The sequence below is a fragment of the Aplysia californica genome, unplaced genomic scaffold (assembly GCF_000002075.1).
Source record: "Aplysia californica isolate F4 #8 unplaced genomic scaffold, AplCal3.0 scaffold00129, whole genome shotgun sequence".
Taxonomy (NCBI): Eukaryota; Metazoa; Mollusca; class Gastropoda; order Aplysiida; family Aplysiidae; genus Aplysia; species Aplysia californica.
Genome location: NW_004797399.1, coordinates 1,108,283 through 1,128,766, shown reverse-complemented (window position 1 = coordinate 1,128,766; position 20,484 = coordinate 1,108,283). Strand labels below are relative to the sequence as shown.

At 38.8% G+C, this 20,484-nt stretch overlaps 2 protein-coding genes across 5 annotated transcripts in view; one reads left to right on the top strand and one right to left on the bottom strand.

Annotated features, from left to right (window-relative positions):
* LOC101856729 overlaps positions 1-1,095 on the bottom strand; it is a 24,498-nt gene extending 23,403 nt beyond the window's left edge. The window contains exon 1 of the mRNA XM_005096466.3: positions 674-1,095. Within this exon, the coding sequence (XP_005096523.1) occupies positions 674-688 (15 nt within the window). The 5' untranslated portion in view covers positions 689-1,095. The remainder of the gene's footprint in view (positions 1-673) is intronic.
* A 27-nt stretch (positions 1,096-1,122) lies between these two features.
* On the top strand, positions 1,123-19,586 carry LOC101856507 (UDP-GlcNAc:betaGal beta-1,3-N-acetylglucosaminyltransferase-like protein 1). 4 transcript variants are annotated; one of them, XM_013081418.2, is made up of 13 exons: positions 1,123-1,331; positions 6,464-6,519; positions 7,484-7,600; positions 8,188-8,284; positions 10,061-10,125; positions 12,118-12,183; positions 12,888-12,983; positions 13,688-13,783; positions 15,229-15,353; positions 16,588-16,723; positions 17,139-17,207; positions 18,089-18,163; positions 19,472-19,586. In XM_013081418.2, the coding sequence occupies exons 2-13, from the start codon at positions 6,490-6,492 to the stop codon at positions 19,547-19,549; spliced, it is 1,050 nt and encodes a 349-aa protein (XP_012936872.1). In that variant the 5' UTR covers positions 1,123-1,331; positions 6,464-6,489; the 3' UTR covers positions 19,550-19,586. The 4 variants fall into 4 exon arrangements, with proteins under 4 accessions (XP_012936872.1, XP_012936871.1, XP_005096522.1 ...); XM_013081417.2 differs by having other exon boundaries at positions 1,123-1,359; XM_005096465.3 differs by having other exon boundaries at positions 1,127-1,190.
* The last annotated feature ends 898 nt before the right edge of the window (positions 19,587-20,484 follow it).

Sequence of the window (20,484 nt, the reverse complement as noted above, 5' to 3'; positions counted from 1 at the left end):
AAGCCCCCCTGAACCCCCCTCCCCACTGTTAGTATGATACACCATGGTCCACCAAAGTTAAATCCCCTGCCAACTCTCTACCACCACCTCTCGCTCACCTAGCCTCGCCAGTCGCCGCTGACTTCGCTGTGCGTGCGCGAAGTCACCCGCGGAACTACCTTTTGTCCGCACGCAGAGTACTATGAGTGCGTAGTTAAGTTAGGCTAGGCGTGCGTAGTAATCACGGGCCGAGACGGGTGGTCCGGTAAAGTACAATCCAGCCGAGTGGCATCTTGAACAGTCAGGAATTATGAGTTAAATTTGGGAAGGACTTCCGTAATGAGCGACCACCCCATCAAAACAATAAAGAAGAGGCCTAGATCTAGATCTAGAAATAAGATCTAGACCTAACCCTACCCCTACCCCAAGCCCTCAATTCTGCTCTGTCTCATAGTGGTCGCTCGTTACGGAAGTCCTCCCTAAATTTGTTTAAAATTTAGCATAAATCTTTATAATATAATTCCATATATGACAGCCCTGAGCCTGAGCCCTGTCAGTGTCTCAGTCTGCCGACCTGGCCGCTGCGCTTGCTGGATTCGGAACAGTTGGCATCCAAGGACGCTGTCTGCTACTATTCAAGTTACATATTCGAACCAACTAGGCCTATGATGTAGTAGGATTCAAAACGAATTACCTTTTTATACTTCATTTTGACAGAGTGGTATTTGTTTACACAGTGCAGCACACGCTGTACAGGCTTCTTTGATAGAACAGTCTCCTGTCTCTCGCTTGTCTTCTTTCGTTTGACTAAATTTTTATCTGTACACTACCGGAAGTACGTCACGTGAGAGTTCTTATGCCAAATAAATAAATAGATTTACTTGGCTACTTCAATTAGACTACAAATGTTTGTAACTTTAAGCAATATATAGATCTAGTTGCTTAAAGTTTTCAATACAAAAAATTGAAAGAATTTGATCAATAAAGAATCTTCTTGAATATCTGTAAATCTGGAGTTCTGACTGCCTATAAGTTTTGGCTGCTCTTTAAAAAAAAGTTCAAATCCATCAAACACCAACTCTCTGGTAGACTCATTGGCTAGCCTAAAGCTCAACATTGTCAACACACCAGCGTGCAGCAGAGCAGTACGAAATACGAAACGATGCCAAACACAATAATAAGCTTGTCTAGATTCTTGAACTTCAATGCACGTAAACACATTCATTACGAGTGAGCAGTTTGAATACATCCACAGTCTGAACGGATTGCTCTTCGACTTCGGAGGGGAAACCGAAACCAGTCCACTCCACTGAGGAGACCTAGATCTAGATCTAGAATAGATTCTAGAGAAAGTGAAGACTCTTACTCTTTCTATTCTCAGTCAGTCACAATCTCACTTAATGTTTTGTTTTTTTTTTAATGTAGGCTTTGTGTAGACTCTCTTATTATTTTCAATTGAAATAATATAATTTATGTAAATCTAGTGACTCTAGACTAGAGTCTAGAGAGTCTACATCTAGATCTAGATCTAGATCTATATCTAGATCTAGAATATAAATCTAGACTCTATTTCTCGAATGCTCGGGAAAATAAACTGGATCTGTCTAGATTAGATCTAGATCTAGATCTATATATATCTCCGAACGGTTTCCGTTCTCGAGATTTTTTTGTATTTAATTTGAGAGGTTTAGGCGTCATCTTTCATTCTGCCATTCTGTAAGGAGAGAACGGGGAAGAAGCATTTTTTGCATCGAATTCAATTTCTAGAGCTAGAATCTTGAGATTTTTAAATGTCTGAATATTCAGATACACCTCGCATCTGCGTTTGTTGCCATCTTTTTGTCCAAAAAAGTTGCCACAAAAATGGCAAAAGTTACCATAAAAGTTGCCATTAATTTTCAAGCTTTTTTAAACTCTCTGTGACGATGTATATGATATGGCAATAATCTAAACTTAATCTAAAGCACCAGAATTCCTTGTGCTCTGTTTTAAGCTTCCAGAATATCATTTGTAGCCACACAGAGTGTAAAAACGTGAAAAATAAAAAAAGTTTCGAAACAGAATGAAGTCAAAATTAAAACAGCAAATAAACAACCACAAAAGTTAACAAATAAGGGTGTGTGTCCACCTATCCGAAGTTTGGCCGTTTTAACCCTAAACGTTCGTAATTCAAGAAAAATGACAGGCTAGTTACATGTAATCACACACAAGGGGCCTGCCAGTGTCAGTGTATTTATTTTTTGTAAGGGTTTTACGGCGCAAGTGCATGGTCATATGAGCCCGGCGCGGGACACACCAAACATTTTCCGTTTGTACGAAATTTTGAATTTTGCCCTCGTGGCGGCTGAAGCCTACTCTTCTTATCAATTTTGGACCACCGAGGGATCTTTAACGTACGCAACTTACACACGGGATCTCCTAGATTTTTCGCCCTTATCCAAGAAGGCTAGGTGTGGATCTTACCCACCATAAGATCAGGAGTGTGGCTGGAAGAAAGCAGTGTAAGAAGGAGCCAAGGAGTAGCAGTAGAAAGGCTGCAGAAAGAGTCAGGAGCCCAGAGGAGGGGGCAAAGGAATTGAGGGGGTGGGGGCAGAAAGTGGAGAACATTGTTACATAGTAGGAAAGGATGTGATAGAAGACAATTTTAGAGAAGAAAATTTTCCGTTGCTATCCGGATTTGAATGGGAACCTATTGAAAGAGAAGCGACCACCTCTAGGCCCCGAGAGCCCCCAGTGTGTGTATTCGGTTTTGGTGGATACACGCTCTAAGTAACAAATTAATTTTTTTCAAAAAGTAGGAACAACATCAAATTAAATGACATTACACTAAAAAACAAAAAACATGCACACAAAAAAAGAAAAACAACAGACCAAAACAATAACAAGGGAAAAAAAACAACATATCAACAAATCAAACATAACAAAGACAAAAAAATTAAAGAGAAACAGCAATATAAATAGTTTGTAATGAACTTATTATATTTTTCACATGAAAAAAAATAACAAATCAACGTGGTGTCAACAGAAGTGAAAATAATAAGTAAAAAAAAAAAAGATTTGATTTTTGTTTTGTTTTTTTGGGGAGTTTTTTCCAACATTTAGTCCTCTTTTTTAAAATTCGAGTTTTTATTCCCCAGCTTTTTTTTTTTTTAAATGTTTTGTTTTGTTTTTTTGTGCAAAAATCGCGGCCGCGATTCGCGGACCAAAAAATGCCAAAATTCACATTCGCGATTCGCGGGTGACAAATGCAGATGCTAGATACACTTCAGTTGTGGTTGGGGCAACATTCTCGGACTATATTTCATTTGAAAATGCCTTCTAAAGGTACTGCGAGAAAACAAGACTGCTCGACCTTGGCAGTCACCTATTTTGCCTTTTTGTCACCCCTAAAGCAAAACTATTTCCTTCATGTAGGCTAAACAAAATAAAATCCTTCGCCGCCGCCTCCCCTGCCCCCACTCCTCGTTCACACTTTATATACACACACGCACACTCACTCACACACACACACTCACACACGGGCCTTTTGGCAAATTATCAACATATCTCGAGAACAGAAACCGTTCGGAGAAATACAGTTCAAGTTTTTTTTTCCCGAGCATTCGGGTAGGCCTAATAATAACTAGTAATATTTGCATTCTATAGCCTACAATGTACCTTTAGGGTCTTAGTTAGCATGATAGTATCTCTTGAATCTAGAGACATTCATTAGAGAACAAGTGAAAGTAAAATAATGGGATAATCCGGTTTTGGCCCCACTGATGACAATGCATGGAGTGTGGGTTTTGGCTCCTCCGACGATTGGATATTTACTTGAGGTTATAAACGATTACTTTTCGACGCAAATGCCACATTCTGACAGGCCAAGGCACTAGCTAGAAATATCAAACTTAATTGCAAAATATCAAATTGTGGTTACATAATCATAAAGCCTAAATTCAGGGGGCCCCTGAAACCCCCCTTGTTAAAAGCTAGTGAAATACAGTGGGTGCCGCATTCAACAAGGTCACATTCAACGAGAAGTCAGCTCCAACAAGGCAATCCTTAATCCCCGATTTTTTCCTCTATATTTCTTTGTAATTGTACGTCTCCTCCAACTAGGTTGCAAACAGACCGGAGTCGCTTGCAACGAGGTCGCGATAACCATAAAAGCAATTAGCGACTCCAAAAGGGGAGAATTTTTCTCCTTTCTCTCCATCTCACACAAAGCACAAGGCCCATCACCGATTCCTAACTCATTGTATTGCTAGATATCTAGTGTGCCTCCTAATATGGGCCCCAAAGCTAAGAGGGCAAGGGTTAGCCTACGATAGAGATGGGAGGGGGTGGGTGGGAATGCGATGCGGGCTGTGTGAAACTGGATGAACTCTGGATGGGTAGATCTAGATCGAGACCTTCATTTTCTTCAATTTTCTTTTCTTCCCATGATCAGAAAATCCAAGCTCCCGCCTTTACTTTATGTAGATCTAGACGTAGATGTGAGAGGGTATGTTTCCACACTAGAAGTGTTCCGGAAAAAAATATTTAAGAATGCAGAAATTACAGTCAGAACACAGCTCGAACACGCGCCCACTGATGCTGTTTGATATTTTCGTCCTCAGGGGGAACAACTGTTTTAATTACTGGTATTGGTACATCGTGTAATATGATAACTTGTCTCCTTTCTTTACTTTAGCCTTAGTCACATTCAACGAGAGGTCGGATACAACGAGGACAACAAGCGGGTCCCGGCAACCTCATTGAATGCGACATCCACTGTATTACTGTTCATTTTGTTGTGAAAAATAGCAGCGCATCTCTCGCTCTCTTTTGGATAAAACGTCGATATACAAAATTTTTTAATTTAAAGTCAGCATCGATATCCAGTACTCTTGGGGCCAAAACCGGAGAATGCCTCTCTGCTATTCTTGACCCCTCAGAAAAAGCTAGAATAAATTTGCAAATATTTTAAAGCATGGCCTCCAGAGTCACAACTGCAAATTGCCCTCCATTTCTCTGCAGTTTTGGCACACAAGTCAGTGAAAGCCTCTCATTATGATATTGTCCTTCATCTACATAAATTGCAGAATCATTTCCCTTAACGATGAGCTTACTTACTCTTACCTTTACTTTTACTTTTTCATCCTCTGTTGCCGTTAAAGCGTCATGGGGAGATAGTTTTCTATGATAGGCCAGCTCCGCAGCTTTTTCAGTTGTGATGTTATGTTTTCTTAGGGTTTCCTTGACACCCTCAATCCACCTTTTGTGTGGTGCTTGCTGTTGTAGGCTCTCGAGGCTAGCTGGTCAGGTGACATGCGTAACAGGTGGCCAAACCATTTTATCCTCTTGTCTTTCTATGTAATGCAGGCAGGACTCAGTGCCGATAGCTGCTCTTACTTCTTTATTTCTCTGCCTGTCTCGTCTTGTGATGTTAAGGGTTTTGCGGAGACATTTCATTTCGCATGCGGTGATTTTGCTTTCATGGGTTTTGCTTAAAGTCCAGGTCTGGCACTGATAACATTTATAATGTTGGTATGACATGAATATTGAGGTGATAAGCTGTCTCTTTGTGTCCATGGAGATGTTTGGATGAGATAGGAGGGGTGCAAGCTGGTAGGTGACAGCGTTGGCTTTTTGAGTTTGCATTTTTCTATTTCTCTGTCTATGGACCCGCTTTCAGAAAAAGTGCTGCCAAGATATTTAAACTCTTTCACCTGTTTCAGTTGTTGACTATTGACATGAATGTTCAAGGGACTATGGTTTCAGCTCACTTTCATAACTTCTGTTTTTGATGTGCTAATTTTCATGTTGAATTTCAATACAGCTGTTGTTGAGTTCAGTAGTGTGATTTTGGAGGCTATGTTGGTCATGGTGGGCAATCGGTTTAACAGAGAACCCCTTATATACCGCCAGCCCTGCATTACTGCCAACTTTATGATTATCTGAAGAAAGGCAGTAAAAAAGATGACAAGAAAGTCATCCCAGTAATTTCTGAGTCAGTAAAGTGAATATTTATAGTGTACTGAGGAGGAAGATTAAAGTAACCCCTTTCTCTCAGCCCCCTCCCCTTTCCTGTTTAGTGTTTATTCATTTTTTTTCTTCGCTATTCTTGGGAGATCCATGTTTCTACAAGAATATATTGTTGTTGTCAGGTCTCATTTAATCATGGTTTAAAAAATTTTTAAAAATGATTTTTAAGTATTGTAGAAAATGGTGGTCAACACTGGCTGCTTGATACACACAGGAAAACCAGTGCCTTTTGAGCTTGTCTCTAGTAGTACTTTATGAAGCAATTTGTATGCTCACAGTCTTATTAAGTTTAAAATAGTATGCAGATTCAGTTGAGCAGTATTATCTGTATATAAATTCAAATTTTGTGTCTCAAGTGTGAAGGGGTCATTTTTCATGTTAGCTAAAAAAAAAAAATAATATACAATATTTTTGAAACTTGTTCTGGGTTTTTTTGTGCCCATGTTTTAAAGCTACAGGTTTATATTTTGTGCAGGAGAAAAGAAACAAAAATCCTTAACGATGATGGAAAATGAGAAGCTACCATTAGTGGTGAGTGAAAGTGTTTTGAAAGCCATTTAATTTTGCTCTGCACTAATATTTTAGCAACTCAGTGTGACTATCGTGTTGTCAGTCACTGTTTTACTCAAAATGTTGTTTTTTTACGGTACCAGTAATTCAATAGAAGATAGAAAGCAATTTCTGTGGATACACACTTAGTGTAGAATAATGATTATGTGCCTCAAGCCCTTTTTTTCCATCTTGAAACTGAATTGCAGGGAAATGTGTATGGATTTACATTAATTCAAAGTTTTAAAATGTGTGCATCATGCTTTTTGTAAGCTTTAAATTCCACATTTGCTGTTGTAAAGAAAAGCTGTATTGTTTTAAATCTAGTAAACTGGCATGAAAGTCATTGTGTAAGTTTAAAATTCCTTCAACACTGTGAATTTATTGAAGGTGCAGGACCTCCTAAATTAACGTCTGTCTCTGATAGGACTGAGCCAAATGGGTGGAGAGCCTTAAAAACTCACCGAAACAACAAAGTTGAGAGCGACGTGGAGGATAAACTGTTGGTTAATAGTTGTTAAGTGCAAAAAGCATGCTGTAGATCATGGATATGCGCTATACAAATGCAGTTTTATTGTTATTATTACCTTATGCCTTTTGTTACTTCTGGGGGCTTTTTGTTGCCATCTATTTTTCCCCTTATCCTCCAGCCTGTGTTGTAATCACATGAACTAGTGAGAAAAATCCACTCCACTGTCCAACATTGTACAGACTGAGCTTAAGGCGCTCTACTCTAAACTGTTTTGATCTATACTTTTGTGAATTTGATAGGGGTCAACACTTGTGATCATTTAGTAAAGTAAGTTTCCTTGTCCTGTTTGAGGACTGCACTAGGAAAAAAACAGATTCTACAAATTTTATAGTGGAAACAATTTTATGATTTCATTAGTCTCATTATTGAGAGCTAAGTATTAAGTTACTGTTTTGGTTTGTCTTTTGTGTCTAGTCAATCACAGTCCCTGTGCACAATGCATCAGCGTGGATATCAGAATGCCTCAAATCTGTACTGCATCAGACCTACTTGGGGCCAATGGAACTCTGTATCTACAATGATGCCAGCAGTGTAAGGTTTTGGATTTATCTTGGCTGTCTTTTTATATAAACTTTTTTCAAACTGTGGTCTGTTCTACTGTTACATAATCTAATCAGGAACTTGAATTTTCTATTTTTAGTTGAAGTTGATTTTATTATTAGTGTTTCATTTGAGAACACAAATACTTAAACAGTGGTGTTATGCTGTAACAGTGTAATTGGTTTTTTGAAAATTTTCGGCTTGCCCCCAAAAAGTCCTTTCTTATTTATATGAGGGAAGACACATCAATTGGCGCATAATACTTCTGTACTATTTATAATGCATGCGGACTCCTGATTTTTATGGGGTACCTGTAGATAGACATCAGCAATGGATTAAGAGCAAAAAAAGATTGACTTACTGTCTGTTTGCCTGCCTGCCTATCTGTCTGTCCATCTGTCTGTCTTCCTGTCTGTCTGTCTGTCAGAGTGTTGCACAGTATGTTAGTGAAATGTGTTTATTACATGTTCCAAACTGTATAAGAAGCTTGTTCTTACTTTAGAAATAATCATCTTTTCTGTATCTTGTACTAGCTGTCAAAGAGCTAGATTTCAAACAGTTTTATAAATGTTTTGCAGGATGACAGCATGGAAATTCTAAATGAGATGAAAGATTTGTTTGATTCAAGAGGAATCAAGGTCAAAGTCACTGGACATTCAGGGGAACCGAAAGGAGGTAACCCTTTCTATATGTATTATATATAGTGGAGTCCACTTAAATCAACAAAGTTTATCTGAAAACAGCAATAAACTGAAAGAAAATAGAATTCCTAATTTTTTTTCCACGTGCACTATTTGAGCAATCTCTCTTTGTTAACGGAAAACACGGCTAAACCATATAAAATCAGGTAGTCTCGCAAATTCCAGATAAAACAGACTCCACTGTATCATGTATATAATATGTATACAATCAAAATTACCTAAGACATCCCCGTCAAGGAAAAAAGTGGCTGTCTTATACAGTGATGTTATAATTTTTTAAAACACAAAAGGGGGGTGGGTGGGAAGTGTCCGTGTGTACTGGTATATTTTTCTGAAAAGTTGGGACTTGTCTTTCTAGAGGTTAGATGCTGCTTGCTGCCCCTCATATCTCTTTCAAAAGCACATAATGTAATTTTTGTTTTTTATCCTGAGTTCATGCAGGCACTGGTGGTAGATTGCTAGGGGTTTTTACCTCGTGGTTTTTCACTCCCCTAATCCAACAACATTGCGTCCAGTAAGGCGCATACCGTAAAGCATTGAAGTCAAAGTTTGTGTGGCTGATTAAATGTCGGTTAATAGTTGTAAAGCGCATAGAGCATGCTTTAGAGTGTGGATATGCAATTGACTGTATAAATGCAGTTTTTATTATTATTAACTGAGGCCTTTTGTAATTTTTGATTTATTTTCTTGTCATCCATTTTTCCATGTATCCTCCAGCATGTGTAGTAGTCACATGAACTAGTGAGAAAAATGTAGTCTACTCCTTTTGCATGTTATGAGACCTGACAAGTAGTGTGATAAAATTGATGCCTTCCAATTTTGTCTGTATGTCCAAGAACCCTGATCAAATTTGCATGAAATTCTGTATTTTTCTGGAATCAAATTTTAATCAGTCATGCACAGCTTATGGTAGATGACATGAAAATAAATAGGTTTGTTTGTAATATTTGCTCTCTCTCTCTCTTGCCCTTTTTAACTCCCAATGGATCGATAACAACAACAACTCCCAATGGAGCACAGGCCATCAACAGCATTACTCCAGCGAAGCCTGTCCTGGGCATACTTTTCTATCTGTTTCCATGATGTCCCCGCTTTTTCAATTTCCGCTTGTACCGCTCGCCTCCATGTCATCTTTGGTCTTCCCTTCTTACGTTTTCCTTGTGGGTTCCACGTTAAAGCCTGCCTGATGATGCTTGTCGGGGTTCTCCTCAGGGTGTGTCCAATCCATTTCCATTTCTTCACCTGTATGTATTCCTTTACTGGCCTTTGGCTTGTTCTTTCCCACAGTTGAGCATTAATGACTCGACCGTACCACTCGATCCCCACTATCCTTCGTAGGCATCCATTTACGAAGCTCTGCAGTTTCCTTGCTGCTGATGCTGTGAGCCTCCATGTCTCTGAACCATACAGTAGAACAGTCTTCACGTTTGTTTTGAAGATCCTCAGCTTAGTGTTCAATCCCAGTTCCTTAGACATCCGTATATTCCTGAGAATGATGAATTCAATATTTGCTCAACTTATCGTTAATTATGTGAAAATACACTTTTTTATTCTCTCGAGACTCCATTTTTTTCCCCAAAATCCTATTTTGATCAAGGATTCAGGGAAAAACTCCTATTTTTAGTCATGGAGTGGTTGGTGGGTCTGATGTTGTTGAAGGATGCAAAGAACTCAGCGGAGAAACTGAAGACTAGTGGCAATGTCTGTTCTGTTTGTGTTATGAAATCAGTATTTTATACTTTTATTTCAGTGGGATTTGCAAAGAATCAAGCCATAGCAATGGGCAGTGGAGACTATTTGTGTTTCCTTGATGCAGTAAGTCCTGAATCTGAACATTTGTCAATTGTAAAGACTGTTCAAATACATGTTTATTTATAATTTTATTGGAGGTTTTCTTTGTTTCCAATCAAATAAGTAACTCATGAAATCATGATGGGTCCTTCTATACCTTTGTGATATACTCATCATTTATTGCTGCAGAATGGTAGATATAATAGTGAGTTTAGTCCTGCAGAGAAAGATCCTTATTCTTAAAATTCTCAAACTGGTAGAACAAAACAAACAGCTTTCATCAGCAGAAGCCCTCAACGATCTCAGCCAATGGAATGAGTTGTCTACATTAATGACTGTCTCCTTACTGGCTACTTGTAGACCCCATCTCTCGCACTACCTATCTTGTTCCCTCTCTTTCTCATACCTCTAATAATGATACTACAACTAATAATAGATCAATAAAATGTCATATTTTCTTATCTTATATTAATAGTGTTTTGACATTTCAGGATGAAAACCACACATAGAAGATGGAATTTTTACCTCTAGTGATTGAAGGATTCTATTTCGTATTATGCATTATTCTTTCTGTCTTCTTATAATGGATTAAGTGCTTATATTTTCTTACTTCTTCATGGAATAATTTGTAACTTTAGTAAAAGTAATAATAAGAGTTCATCTGTCAATGTCTGATGATGACCGATGCATCTGCAGAGGAGAATATTTCTGAAAGAGAAATGAAGAAAAAAGGATTAACTCACTCAATCCCGTGACCGAGATATCTCAGTCAGCTTGCCGGCTGCGTTCACTCCCACGACCGAGATAACTCGGTTCTATAGTTTTGTTTCGTATTCTACTTATTTCGTTTCGTGAAAAACGGCCTCGAGTTTTTATTTTAGGTGGATTTATTATTTTCCCGGCCAATGCTGCCTAGAGGTGTGCTGGAATTTTGTTTCTACTATTATAACGCACAAAGAAATAGCGGTTATTCTAAGGGCACTTTCAGTACTTTTGTTCCCACTGATCAGCTGAGCATGTCTCGCAATCAATTCTCCCTGCCTTTCTCACACCTACATTTTTTTAATTGCTGAAAGTATTCAATAGTCTTTGTTATACATGACATACCTTGTATAGATCTAGACACTCACAAGCATATTTGAATATCAATGTTCGCTTGCTCTTGCTCATTTGGCCATGAAAAATAAAATATAAGCCCCCAAATAATGCCAAATTTGTACAACACCCCAAAGCAAAACTACTAAAGCTACATACTTCAAATTTAGTATGTCTAAAGATCCATCTTATGTTATACTTTGTGCCAAATTTCAAAGCCACTGGATTATATTTATGGTTCCTAGTGGGCCCTTACATAAGTGCCAAAATAACCGGTTTCTGGTCACAATTTCGGGAAAAACTCCCGGGATTGACTGAGTTAAGATCATGTTTGGCTTTTGCCATGACCAGTGAGACCTATTCTAGCAGAGAAAAGTTCGTCACATTTTGAGCCTTTTAAAAGCTTCATTTCCAATTTCGGTGCCATGTTTTATCTCCAATGCTGTCTATGTATTTCGTGTTGCTTATTATTCTCTTTGTCTTTACATAACAAATTAAGTGTTTATTTTTTTCGTAACTCTATATGTAGTGATTTGTAATTTTAGTAAGCAGTGGATGTTACCCTCCTTTTACACACCACTGAACCCCAAAGCTGAACTATTGCATGATTTCCTTTGTAGCCCTTTTTTCCTGTGTAAAAAGAAGTAAAATATTTTATTAGTGAATTGCAAAGTCTGTGACTAAAAATTGTGTGTGTGTGGGGGGGGGGGGGGGGGGGGCTGTTGTTTTTGTAAGATCTTTGGGGGATTGCCCTCTGTGAACTGTGAACTGTCATTGTTCTAAGACTTACTTCTGTCAAGATGATTTGATTCACCAATTCTTAAACTAAAATTTCTAATGTTTTAAAAGTATTTTTTAATGGGGAGGGGGTGGTGCTCCTCACGAACAGCCATTGTTCTTGTACTTTTTTTTTCACGTCAGGATGATGTGATGCATCCCGATCGAGTTTCCTGTCAGCTACAAGCTGCTCAGCTGGATCCTCGAGCGGTACGTGAACCTCCTCGGCTGCTTTTCTATCAGTTATGATTACTGTAAAGTTTGGGCTATAAGCCACGACTTTTTTCCTCAGCAGTGTTCTGTCGTCTGCTTTTGTCTTCACTTTCTGCCACCACCCCGTCACCTCCTTTGCCCCCCTCCTCTAGGTTCCTGACTCTTTCTGCAGCCTTTCTATTGCTACTCCTTGGCTCATTTTTACTTTCTGTCTTTCAGCCACACTCCTGATCTCATGGTAGGTAAGATCTACACCTAAACTTTTTCGGATAAGGGCGAAAAATCTCGGAGGTCTCTTGTGCAAGTGGTGCACCTTAAAGATCACTTAGTGGTCCAAAATCAATAAGAGTAGCAAAATGTTTAATGTGTCCCCTGCGCGCTCATATGACCTTATGCAGGCCCAATAAAACACTTACCAAATTTTTTTTCTTTTTAATTAGTACTCAAACACAAACAAACTGACAAGATCTTTCTCTGTCTATGGCCCGGTACCCAATCCCATCTCTGTGAAGTGAGGAAAATTCATGTAAACACACGAACACATTGACGGGTCCTCAATGGGGTTCGAACCCATGACCTTTCAGTTGCGAGCCCAACAGCCAACACAAGACCGCCAACGCCATATTTACCATTAGTATTAGTTATACCACTGTCTTGTTTACATTTGTGTATGAATTTCTAATGTTTACTCTTTTGGTCAGATTGTGGGCTGTAAATTTCACAGGAAGCCAGAGGGATCGACAGAACGATTTAGTCAGTGGGCGAACAGGCTTTGTCCACACCAGCTCTACACACAGGTATGTACAGGTGAACCTGCTCTAACTGCCACGTGTCTGAGACGACTAACTCTGTCTGTCTGTCTGTCTGTCTGTCTGTCTGTCTGTCTGTCTGTCTGTCTGTCTGTCTGTCTGTCTGTCTGTCTGTCTGTCTGTCTGTCTGTCTGTCTGTCTGTCTGTCTGTCTATCTGTCTGTCTGTCTGTCTGTGTGTGTGTGTGTGTGTGTGTGTCTCTCTCTCTCTCTCTCTCTCTCTCTCTCTCTCTCTCTCTCTTTCTTTCTCTCTCTCCCCTCTCTTTCTTTCTCTCTCTCCCCTCTCTCTCTCTCTCTCTCTCTCTCTCTCTCTCTCGCTCTCTCCCTCTCTCTCCCTCTCTCTCTCTAAAATATCTTTTTGTGTCAAATAAAGTCATATAAGTTATAATCATACAAAACAATTTAAAGATTTCAAATACTATTGATCAACGGCATACGTGTTGTAACAGTTAGGCGCTTCGTAGTTACATGCAGAAGACCTAAGTTCAATTACTAAGAGAGGAGAAATTTTATAGTGTCTTGGTCTTCCTGTGCGACGGTGTATCGCTGTCAGCCCTGATTGAACCTGAACGACAAGTTTGAAGCCCACCTCCTGAATGAGCTATGTTGACGGGAGCATTAAATGCCTACTTTTTAAAAAAAGATTGATCGCTGGCCATTAATATTATTGTATAATGTGGGTTTTTTTCCACAGGCATATACATCCCATGGCCCGACAGTGATCATGCCTACATGGTTCTGCCATAGGAATGTTGTTGAATCTGTCGGTGGATTCCATGAGGGAGGCAAGGTTAGCCAGAATTTATGTCACTAATGATAATAAAAGCATTTGTGAGGCATGCTGACAAAATGAATTACTTCTCGCAATCCACAAATGAAGATATATTGGCCAAAAATCAACACTAGGGACGAATTAATAGATTTTCTGTTCTTACCATATTTTTTAAATATAACATGTCTATTATTATTTCATACTTGTAAATTGTAAAAACTTGGCCTAAAAGCGTGACGTATCTATTTTCATAGGGCTCGAGTCCGAGAAGTAACTCATTTTGTCAGCACGCTTCACATTTGTATAGTGCTATCTATTACCCCAGCACACCTGTGATAGCATTATGAAGCAAACTCAACTTTCTGGGAAGCATACAATGCTCTACAGTCGAACCTGCCAAAGATGACGACTGATTCTCAGGGTCAAAAGTGGTCGTCTTAGATAGTGGTCCTCATGAAAAGTGTCATAATCCAGAGAAAATGCGGGGGGTGGGGGAGTGGGGAGAGGTCATTTGTACTGGTTATTGTCTTGGACAGGTGGTCGTTGGAGCAGGCTTGATTGTATTATCAAATTTTATTATTATTATTTTGAACACTGGATGAGATGAGTGAGAGTTAAAGCAAGTTCTGGATGACTGAATGAATTTGCAGCCTATCAATCATATGGTCTGATATTGTTTATGTTATAGGGTTGGCCTTCTTATTCGAAGTCCTGTCTGTGATGTCTTCTATGACAGTTTGGGGATATGTTTTACAACTGCCTTCTTTTATTATTTTGGCTTTATTTTTCTCTTCATTTTGAAATTCTTTTATGAAAGTAATATACAATTTAAGTTCTATGTATGTTCTCATCTGCTTTTACCATTTCTGTACAGCTACGCACAATTTCCCACAGGGACTGCAAAGTCTCATCTCATCTCATTTCATCTCATCTCATTTCATCTCATCTCATCTCATCTCATCTCATCTTAGTGTCTGGTGATGAGACTGAAGTGAACCTGTTCCAACAGCCACCTGTCCAAGACATTCATCTGTTCAAACACCACTTCCCTTATTACGTTTTCTATATTATAAAGATACTGTCCATGATATTCACCTGTCTATTACAACCAATTTACTCCTTAACAAAGGGTGGCTGTCGTGAACAATTTAGAACTACAGTATAACACGGATAGCTCAAATTCGTCGGGACCATCTTCCGTAGTTTGAGGGATCCGTAGTTTGAGGGATATCTTACAAAGATATAGAAGAAGAAAAAACGGGACCGCAGGCACAGTTCGACGGATGCGTGATTTCAAGTCTTCTGTGTTCAACCTATCTGAGTTATACTGTACTATTATTTTCTTTGGGCGAATTCAAGGTATCTGAGATTGTTCAGTCAATATGACCAGTGTTGGAAAAAAAGTATGTGATGCTCTTGTTTCAGTCTGTTGAATGTACGTCTGTCTTTGTATGCTTCGACAGGGAGTCCCTGAAGATTTGATTTTCTTTTACGCCCACTTGTGTGGTGGTGGAACTCTGACCCGTGTTGATAAAGACCTACTGATGTATCGATACCATCCAGAATGCGCAACCTTTTCTGTGAAAGAGTACGTTTAGTTCTTTGTTTTTGTGGGTGGGATTTTTTGTTATTGTGGCGGGGTCACTGTGCTGTTTCCTGTGTTCAGACACACAAGCTCCCATATTGTGCAAAGTTTCATTTTACATGCACACACACACACACACACACACACACACACACACACACACACACACACACACACACACACACACACACACACACACACACTCACTTGCACAAACAAATGTACTTTCTTGCATATGCCCACTCACTATCTCTCTCTGTCTCTCTCTCTCTGTCTCTCTCTCTCTGTCTCTCTCTCTCTGTCTCTCTGTCTCTCTCTCTCTCTCTCTCTCCCCCTCTCCCCCTCTCCCCCTCCCTCTCTCCCTCTCCCTTCTCCCTCTTCCCCCTCTCTTCCTCCTCCCTTTCCTCTCCCTCTTCCTCCCTCTCTATCATGTACAAGTGCATGCTAATAACCTGGCCTTAATTCGTCTGTACGGAATTTAAGGGCTGTGTAGATTTGGATTCGGGAATAAAAGATGCGCCTATCGGTTCCAAATTTGCTAGAATTTCCTTACTGCTAGGCTTGCAAGTGATCGATAAACGTTGATCTAGGCTTGCGGGCAGCCGCATGCTCTCCTAATACGTAAACATCGAAATGACTTTAAGAAGGCAAATAAATTCACTTTTTGATTTAGATTTGCAGTTATACGAAATTATGAGTAAGATTGTAGGAAATAGGGAATAAGAAAAGTGAAACAATCGAAGACCCAGCATCATAAATATGTCACAAGAATGCTAGATCTGGACCGTGCGTCCATTAACACTGAGACATTAGGCTGCTGTCCTGGGTAACGAGCTCAGCTGAAAATCATCACTGACAGTAGGAATGCATACCCCCTGGCAACGAAAGGGTTAAACAGAAAACCCGGCTAAATGAAAGAAAATCCTCGCAGATTCTGGCTTAAGCGGACTCTCTTATATGTACGTGTTTGTGAACTGTTATGACTTATTCTTATTGGACTCAAGAACTTGAATGGCAATGTAATAGAGTGGAACCTGCTCTTCTAACGGCTACCTGTATAAGACAATCACCTGTACAAACAGCCTCTTCTCTTTTTTCTCACTGGTGTTTTTTTTTTCTCACAGTATAAAGACATGGTGTAAGAAGTCCACCTGTCTAAGACAGCCACTTTTCTCCTTGGCGGTGGGTGGCGCACTTTCACAATTTTTACTGTTCTTTTTTTTTCTTTTCAAAATAGGGAAACTATATGGGACAAGCGTGTGGCATTCTTGGAGCAAGAGGTTCTGAAGAAATGGGATCACTTTTCTATATGGAACGCTGGGAAACAGGGTCGTAAGCTATTCCGCTCTCTCTCACGGACAAGTCAATCTAAGGTGACCATTTAAATGCAGTTATTATTATTTGCTAGTTTGTTAGTCTGTCAAATCTTGTGTACTAAAAGAATCTGTTAACACAGGCATGCATGCTAAGTTCTGTGCTTCGAACGCCTTTTAACTTGTGAATTACAGATTAAGAATAGCGAACTTAAGATTTTCATTTAGATCTGTGCCAAGGTAAGAGTAGCAAATGTTAAAGGATTATTAGTATTTAATCACAAAACTGCATTTTCTTTTGAAATCCAGAAAGGAAAGTTACAGCATATCCTCATTTTAAAGCATAACTTGGTTTCCCAGCATTTGTTATCTTTTTGTCACAGAAATCAGTAATCATTATTCATTATTTGCCATGTTCAAGTGAAAAAATTGCTTTTTTTTTCCTTGAACAATTTTTTATTCTATTCCTTTCCAGGTGACAATGTTTTGTGATGTCGATGAAAGAAAAATCTCCAAAAAGTATTACATATATGAAAACTCACCAGTGAGTATGATCAGTAGCATCATCGTAAGAACATATACTGTGTGAGACAGTCATACATTCGTGCATGCAAATTCTTCTTGTGTGATTATCCGGACATTTCTATCAAATTTTGTTTTGTATGAATTTAGTCATGTAAATGTCTCTCTCCCTTCTGGCACTGTGGCTGCATAAGTAGTCAGCGATGTGGACAGCACACAGGAACTCAATATTTGCTTGGGGTTCCTTGAAAAGTGCTGTAAATATCACTATATAGTTAGCTCACATGGGATGATATGAAAGAAAGTAGGTAGATGATTTGCTGTACTTGATCCTCAGGCTATTGCTTTTTTACAATTAAATATTCTGTCTTTGCTGTGACATTTAATAGGACTGTTGTACATTGAATTGGCCAGTGTGCATGAAACATATGGTTATGTAAGCTGTTAAAATTTTATTTTATTGTGAAGCACCTAAAGTCCACGAGCCAGATAAGATAAGATAAGAAAATAAGATGATACTTTATTGTCCCAAAAAAGGGAATTTTTTTCTGGCTGTACAGGAATGGTAAAAACACATGTAGATATATAGATAGAATTTAAATTACTTATACTACTTTCATATATAAACAACTTGGACACGTTTGCCCATACCTGGCCCAGGACCATGAGGGAATAGGCGCTGTAGGAAAAGTGATCTTTATTATTTATCATTATTACTATTTTTGTTATTATTGTTATCTTCATCATCATTATTATTATTATTATTATTATTATTATTATTATTATTATTATTATTATTATTATTATTATTGGTATTATTGGATTTGTTATTATTATTATTGGTATTATTATTATTATTATGACATCCAGCTTATGACCTTGTATTTGTTTCTTTTATTTCAGGAAGTGCCAAAGCCCAAAGTTCCCATAGTCTACTTCACTGAGGTGAAACCACCGATAATCATCTGTATAAAAATGGTAAAAGAAGTGTCTACTTTGTTGTATTTTGGTTGTATCTCCTCCGTTTTCACAAGAGGTCAGTGGGTGGTTGGTGGGTGCTCTGGTGTGGGTTGCTCCTTCTATCCTATCAATAATCAAACTTTTATTGTCCCTATCTCTCCTCCTTTTTTGTGTTTGTTACTCTTTTGTAATGCCTCTTATCTTCAGCGCTCTTCTGACCTTTTGTGTTGTAAGTGCCGCAAAACACTTACTGAAACAATAAAACAAGTGGTTAGAAGGAACCGCTTGTGGTTTCTACTTCTTTTATCCTCTTCCTTTGTTTTTTGTCCTGCCCGCATTTCTTTTTCCCTGAACTGAGTGACTGTTATTGTGTTGTGTTGCTTTTCTTTATTCAAACAAATAAAAAGTTTCCCACTTTGACAAAGTTAAGATGGTTAGATGGTATCACTGCACAGGTAGATACTGTCTCTTTGTTTCCCCTTGGTTTTGTCTTTCATTTTGTCTTTGCCTTTTACTGCGTTATCATCAAAATTTAGATGTGCTTTCTCATTAATGCTTGCAGGTGGAAAGTGCCATGGGTACTGTTTTCTTTTCTCCTGTCATTTGATTCCCCCATCTTTCGTTCGTTACAAGCTTTGTATGGATATGCTTTTCTTAAGCTTTGACTTGCCCTTTATCTACATAAAAAGACTTAATTTATTATTTTTGTAGTCATCATCAGAACTCTGGCCTCTGCCACATCCCCCCCCCCACGACATTAACCGTAAATAATTTTTTGGTATTTAGCCAGAATGTGTCATCATTTGATTTCCAAGAGCTGTAGAACTAAATATGATTTTCTTTGATTGTGGTAGATTTAAAAAGTGAATTTTAATCAGACAGATTAGCTCAGCTTAAAGGTAAAAGTACTTTTTGGTTCAGATGATGGCTTTGTACACATAATTATTACCTGTGATTCATTCTTTCCACTTCTGCCTTTTGGAATGTGTACCTTTACTCCAAAACCCATACACACACACACACACAAATGTATATCTTGTCTTGCTTATTTCTATGTTTTCATTAAATTATTTTTGTTCTAATGGACTTTTACTCCTTGAAAAACTAAGTGATTTGAGGGTTGGAGGGGATCAATAAAATGATTTACTTTTTTTATGGTCCCTTTTTCAAACTGTTTCACATTTTGCCCCCAGCGCAAATTGCTTTTTTTGTGTCTGTGTGATTCTTTTTTATGCAAATAAGCAATTCTTTTTAGGGGGAGCTGGCGTGGGGTTTTTTTGTGGTGTATTGTTATGAATGTACTGTTTTTTTCTCCTCTTTTGGCAGGATTTGTCCGGAAACTTTGAACAAAATCTCTCAAGTCTGCGATTGAAAGAAGGCAGGGACTTCATTCACTTCAACTGATCTTGTAAATAAAATGGTTTTAGTATCTTGAAAAAGTAGTGACGTGTTTTATATGTGATTTTTCTTGGAATTTCGAGTTCTTTGTAGATGTTGTCGAACTTTAGTTAAAAAAAGAATGAGGATCAGCTCTAAAGCTCTTTCTTTCCTACTTTCGCTCTTAAATTTTGGCAATTTAATTACAAGCGACGAAAAAGTAAGCAAAATTAACGATATCACGTAAAGTGTATCAATTTGATTTGGCCCAGTAGGTTTTCTCCGGAAGGAAGAATGTTGTGGGTTGAGCCTGTGAGTGTGTAGTTTTGTGTATAAATATGTTTAGAACCCAGTAGACACAATTCTGGTAGTTCAAAGATGGCCTGTTTCAACCCTGCTTGTTTGGGCCCACCCTGGCTGAGTAAAGCGCTACATTCCAGCAGACAGCAGAGATGCTCCATAAAAATGTTCCGTTCCCGGAAAAGAAACCCGTGCGTTTTGTGTGTGACAACTTACTTACTACCCATTACGCCATCTGGCATTTAGGGCAGCAACAAAGGATCTCCAGCTCTGATGTGTGTGACAAAGAAGAGCCTTATCATTGCAGCACACCAGAGCTACCGCCAACCACCCGCTGGGATTTAGGGAGAACATGACACCATTTGATTTTCATTCTACTTCAGTGGGTTTTAGTCTACTGCGTGTGGGTTCCTGACAAACTTGATGTGTTGGCCGTTACGTATTCAGAATGAAAGAAATCAAATGTAGGTGTTTTTACACGTCCATCGACACAATTTTATATCTCTTGGGAAGCTGGCTTGGACTTTGCCTGTCAGGGGTAACCCCGGCTGAAAGGGATACAGAGCTGTTGCAGCAGAAAGACCGAGATACTTGATTTAAATTCTCCTCGTACAGAAACTTAGGTCTTCTGTGTGCAACGGCGAAATGTCTTACCACTACAC

What these genes read in the sequence shown, in the direction of transcription:
- LOC101856507 (XM_005096465.3), top strand. Translation starts at nt 1,142, where the DNA reads ATGCCAAACACAATAATAAGCTTGTCTAGATTCTTGAACTTCAATGCA. An exon ending in ATGAGAAGCTACCATTAGTG is followed by an intron (nt 6,520 to 7,483) that starts GTGAGTGAAAGT and finishes TTTTGTGTCTAG; the next exon opens with TCAATCACAGTCCCTGTGCA. An exon ending in ATTTGTGTTTCCTTGATGCA is followed by an intron (nt 10,126 to 12,117) that starts GTAAGTCCTGAA and finishes TTTTCACGTCAG; the next exon opens with GATGATGTGATGCATCCCGA.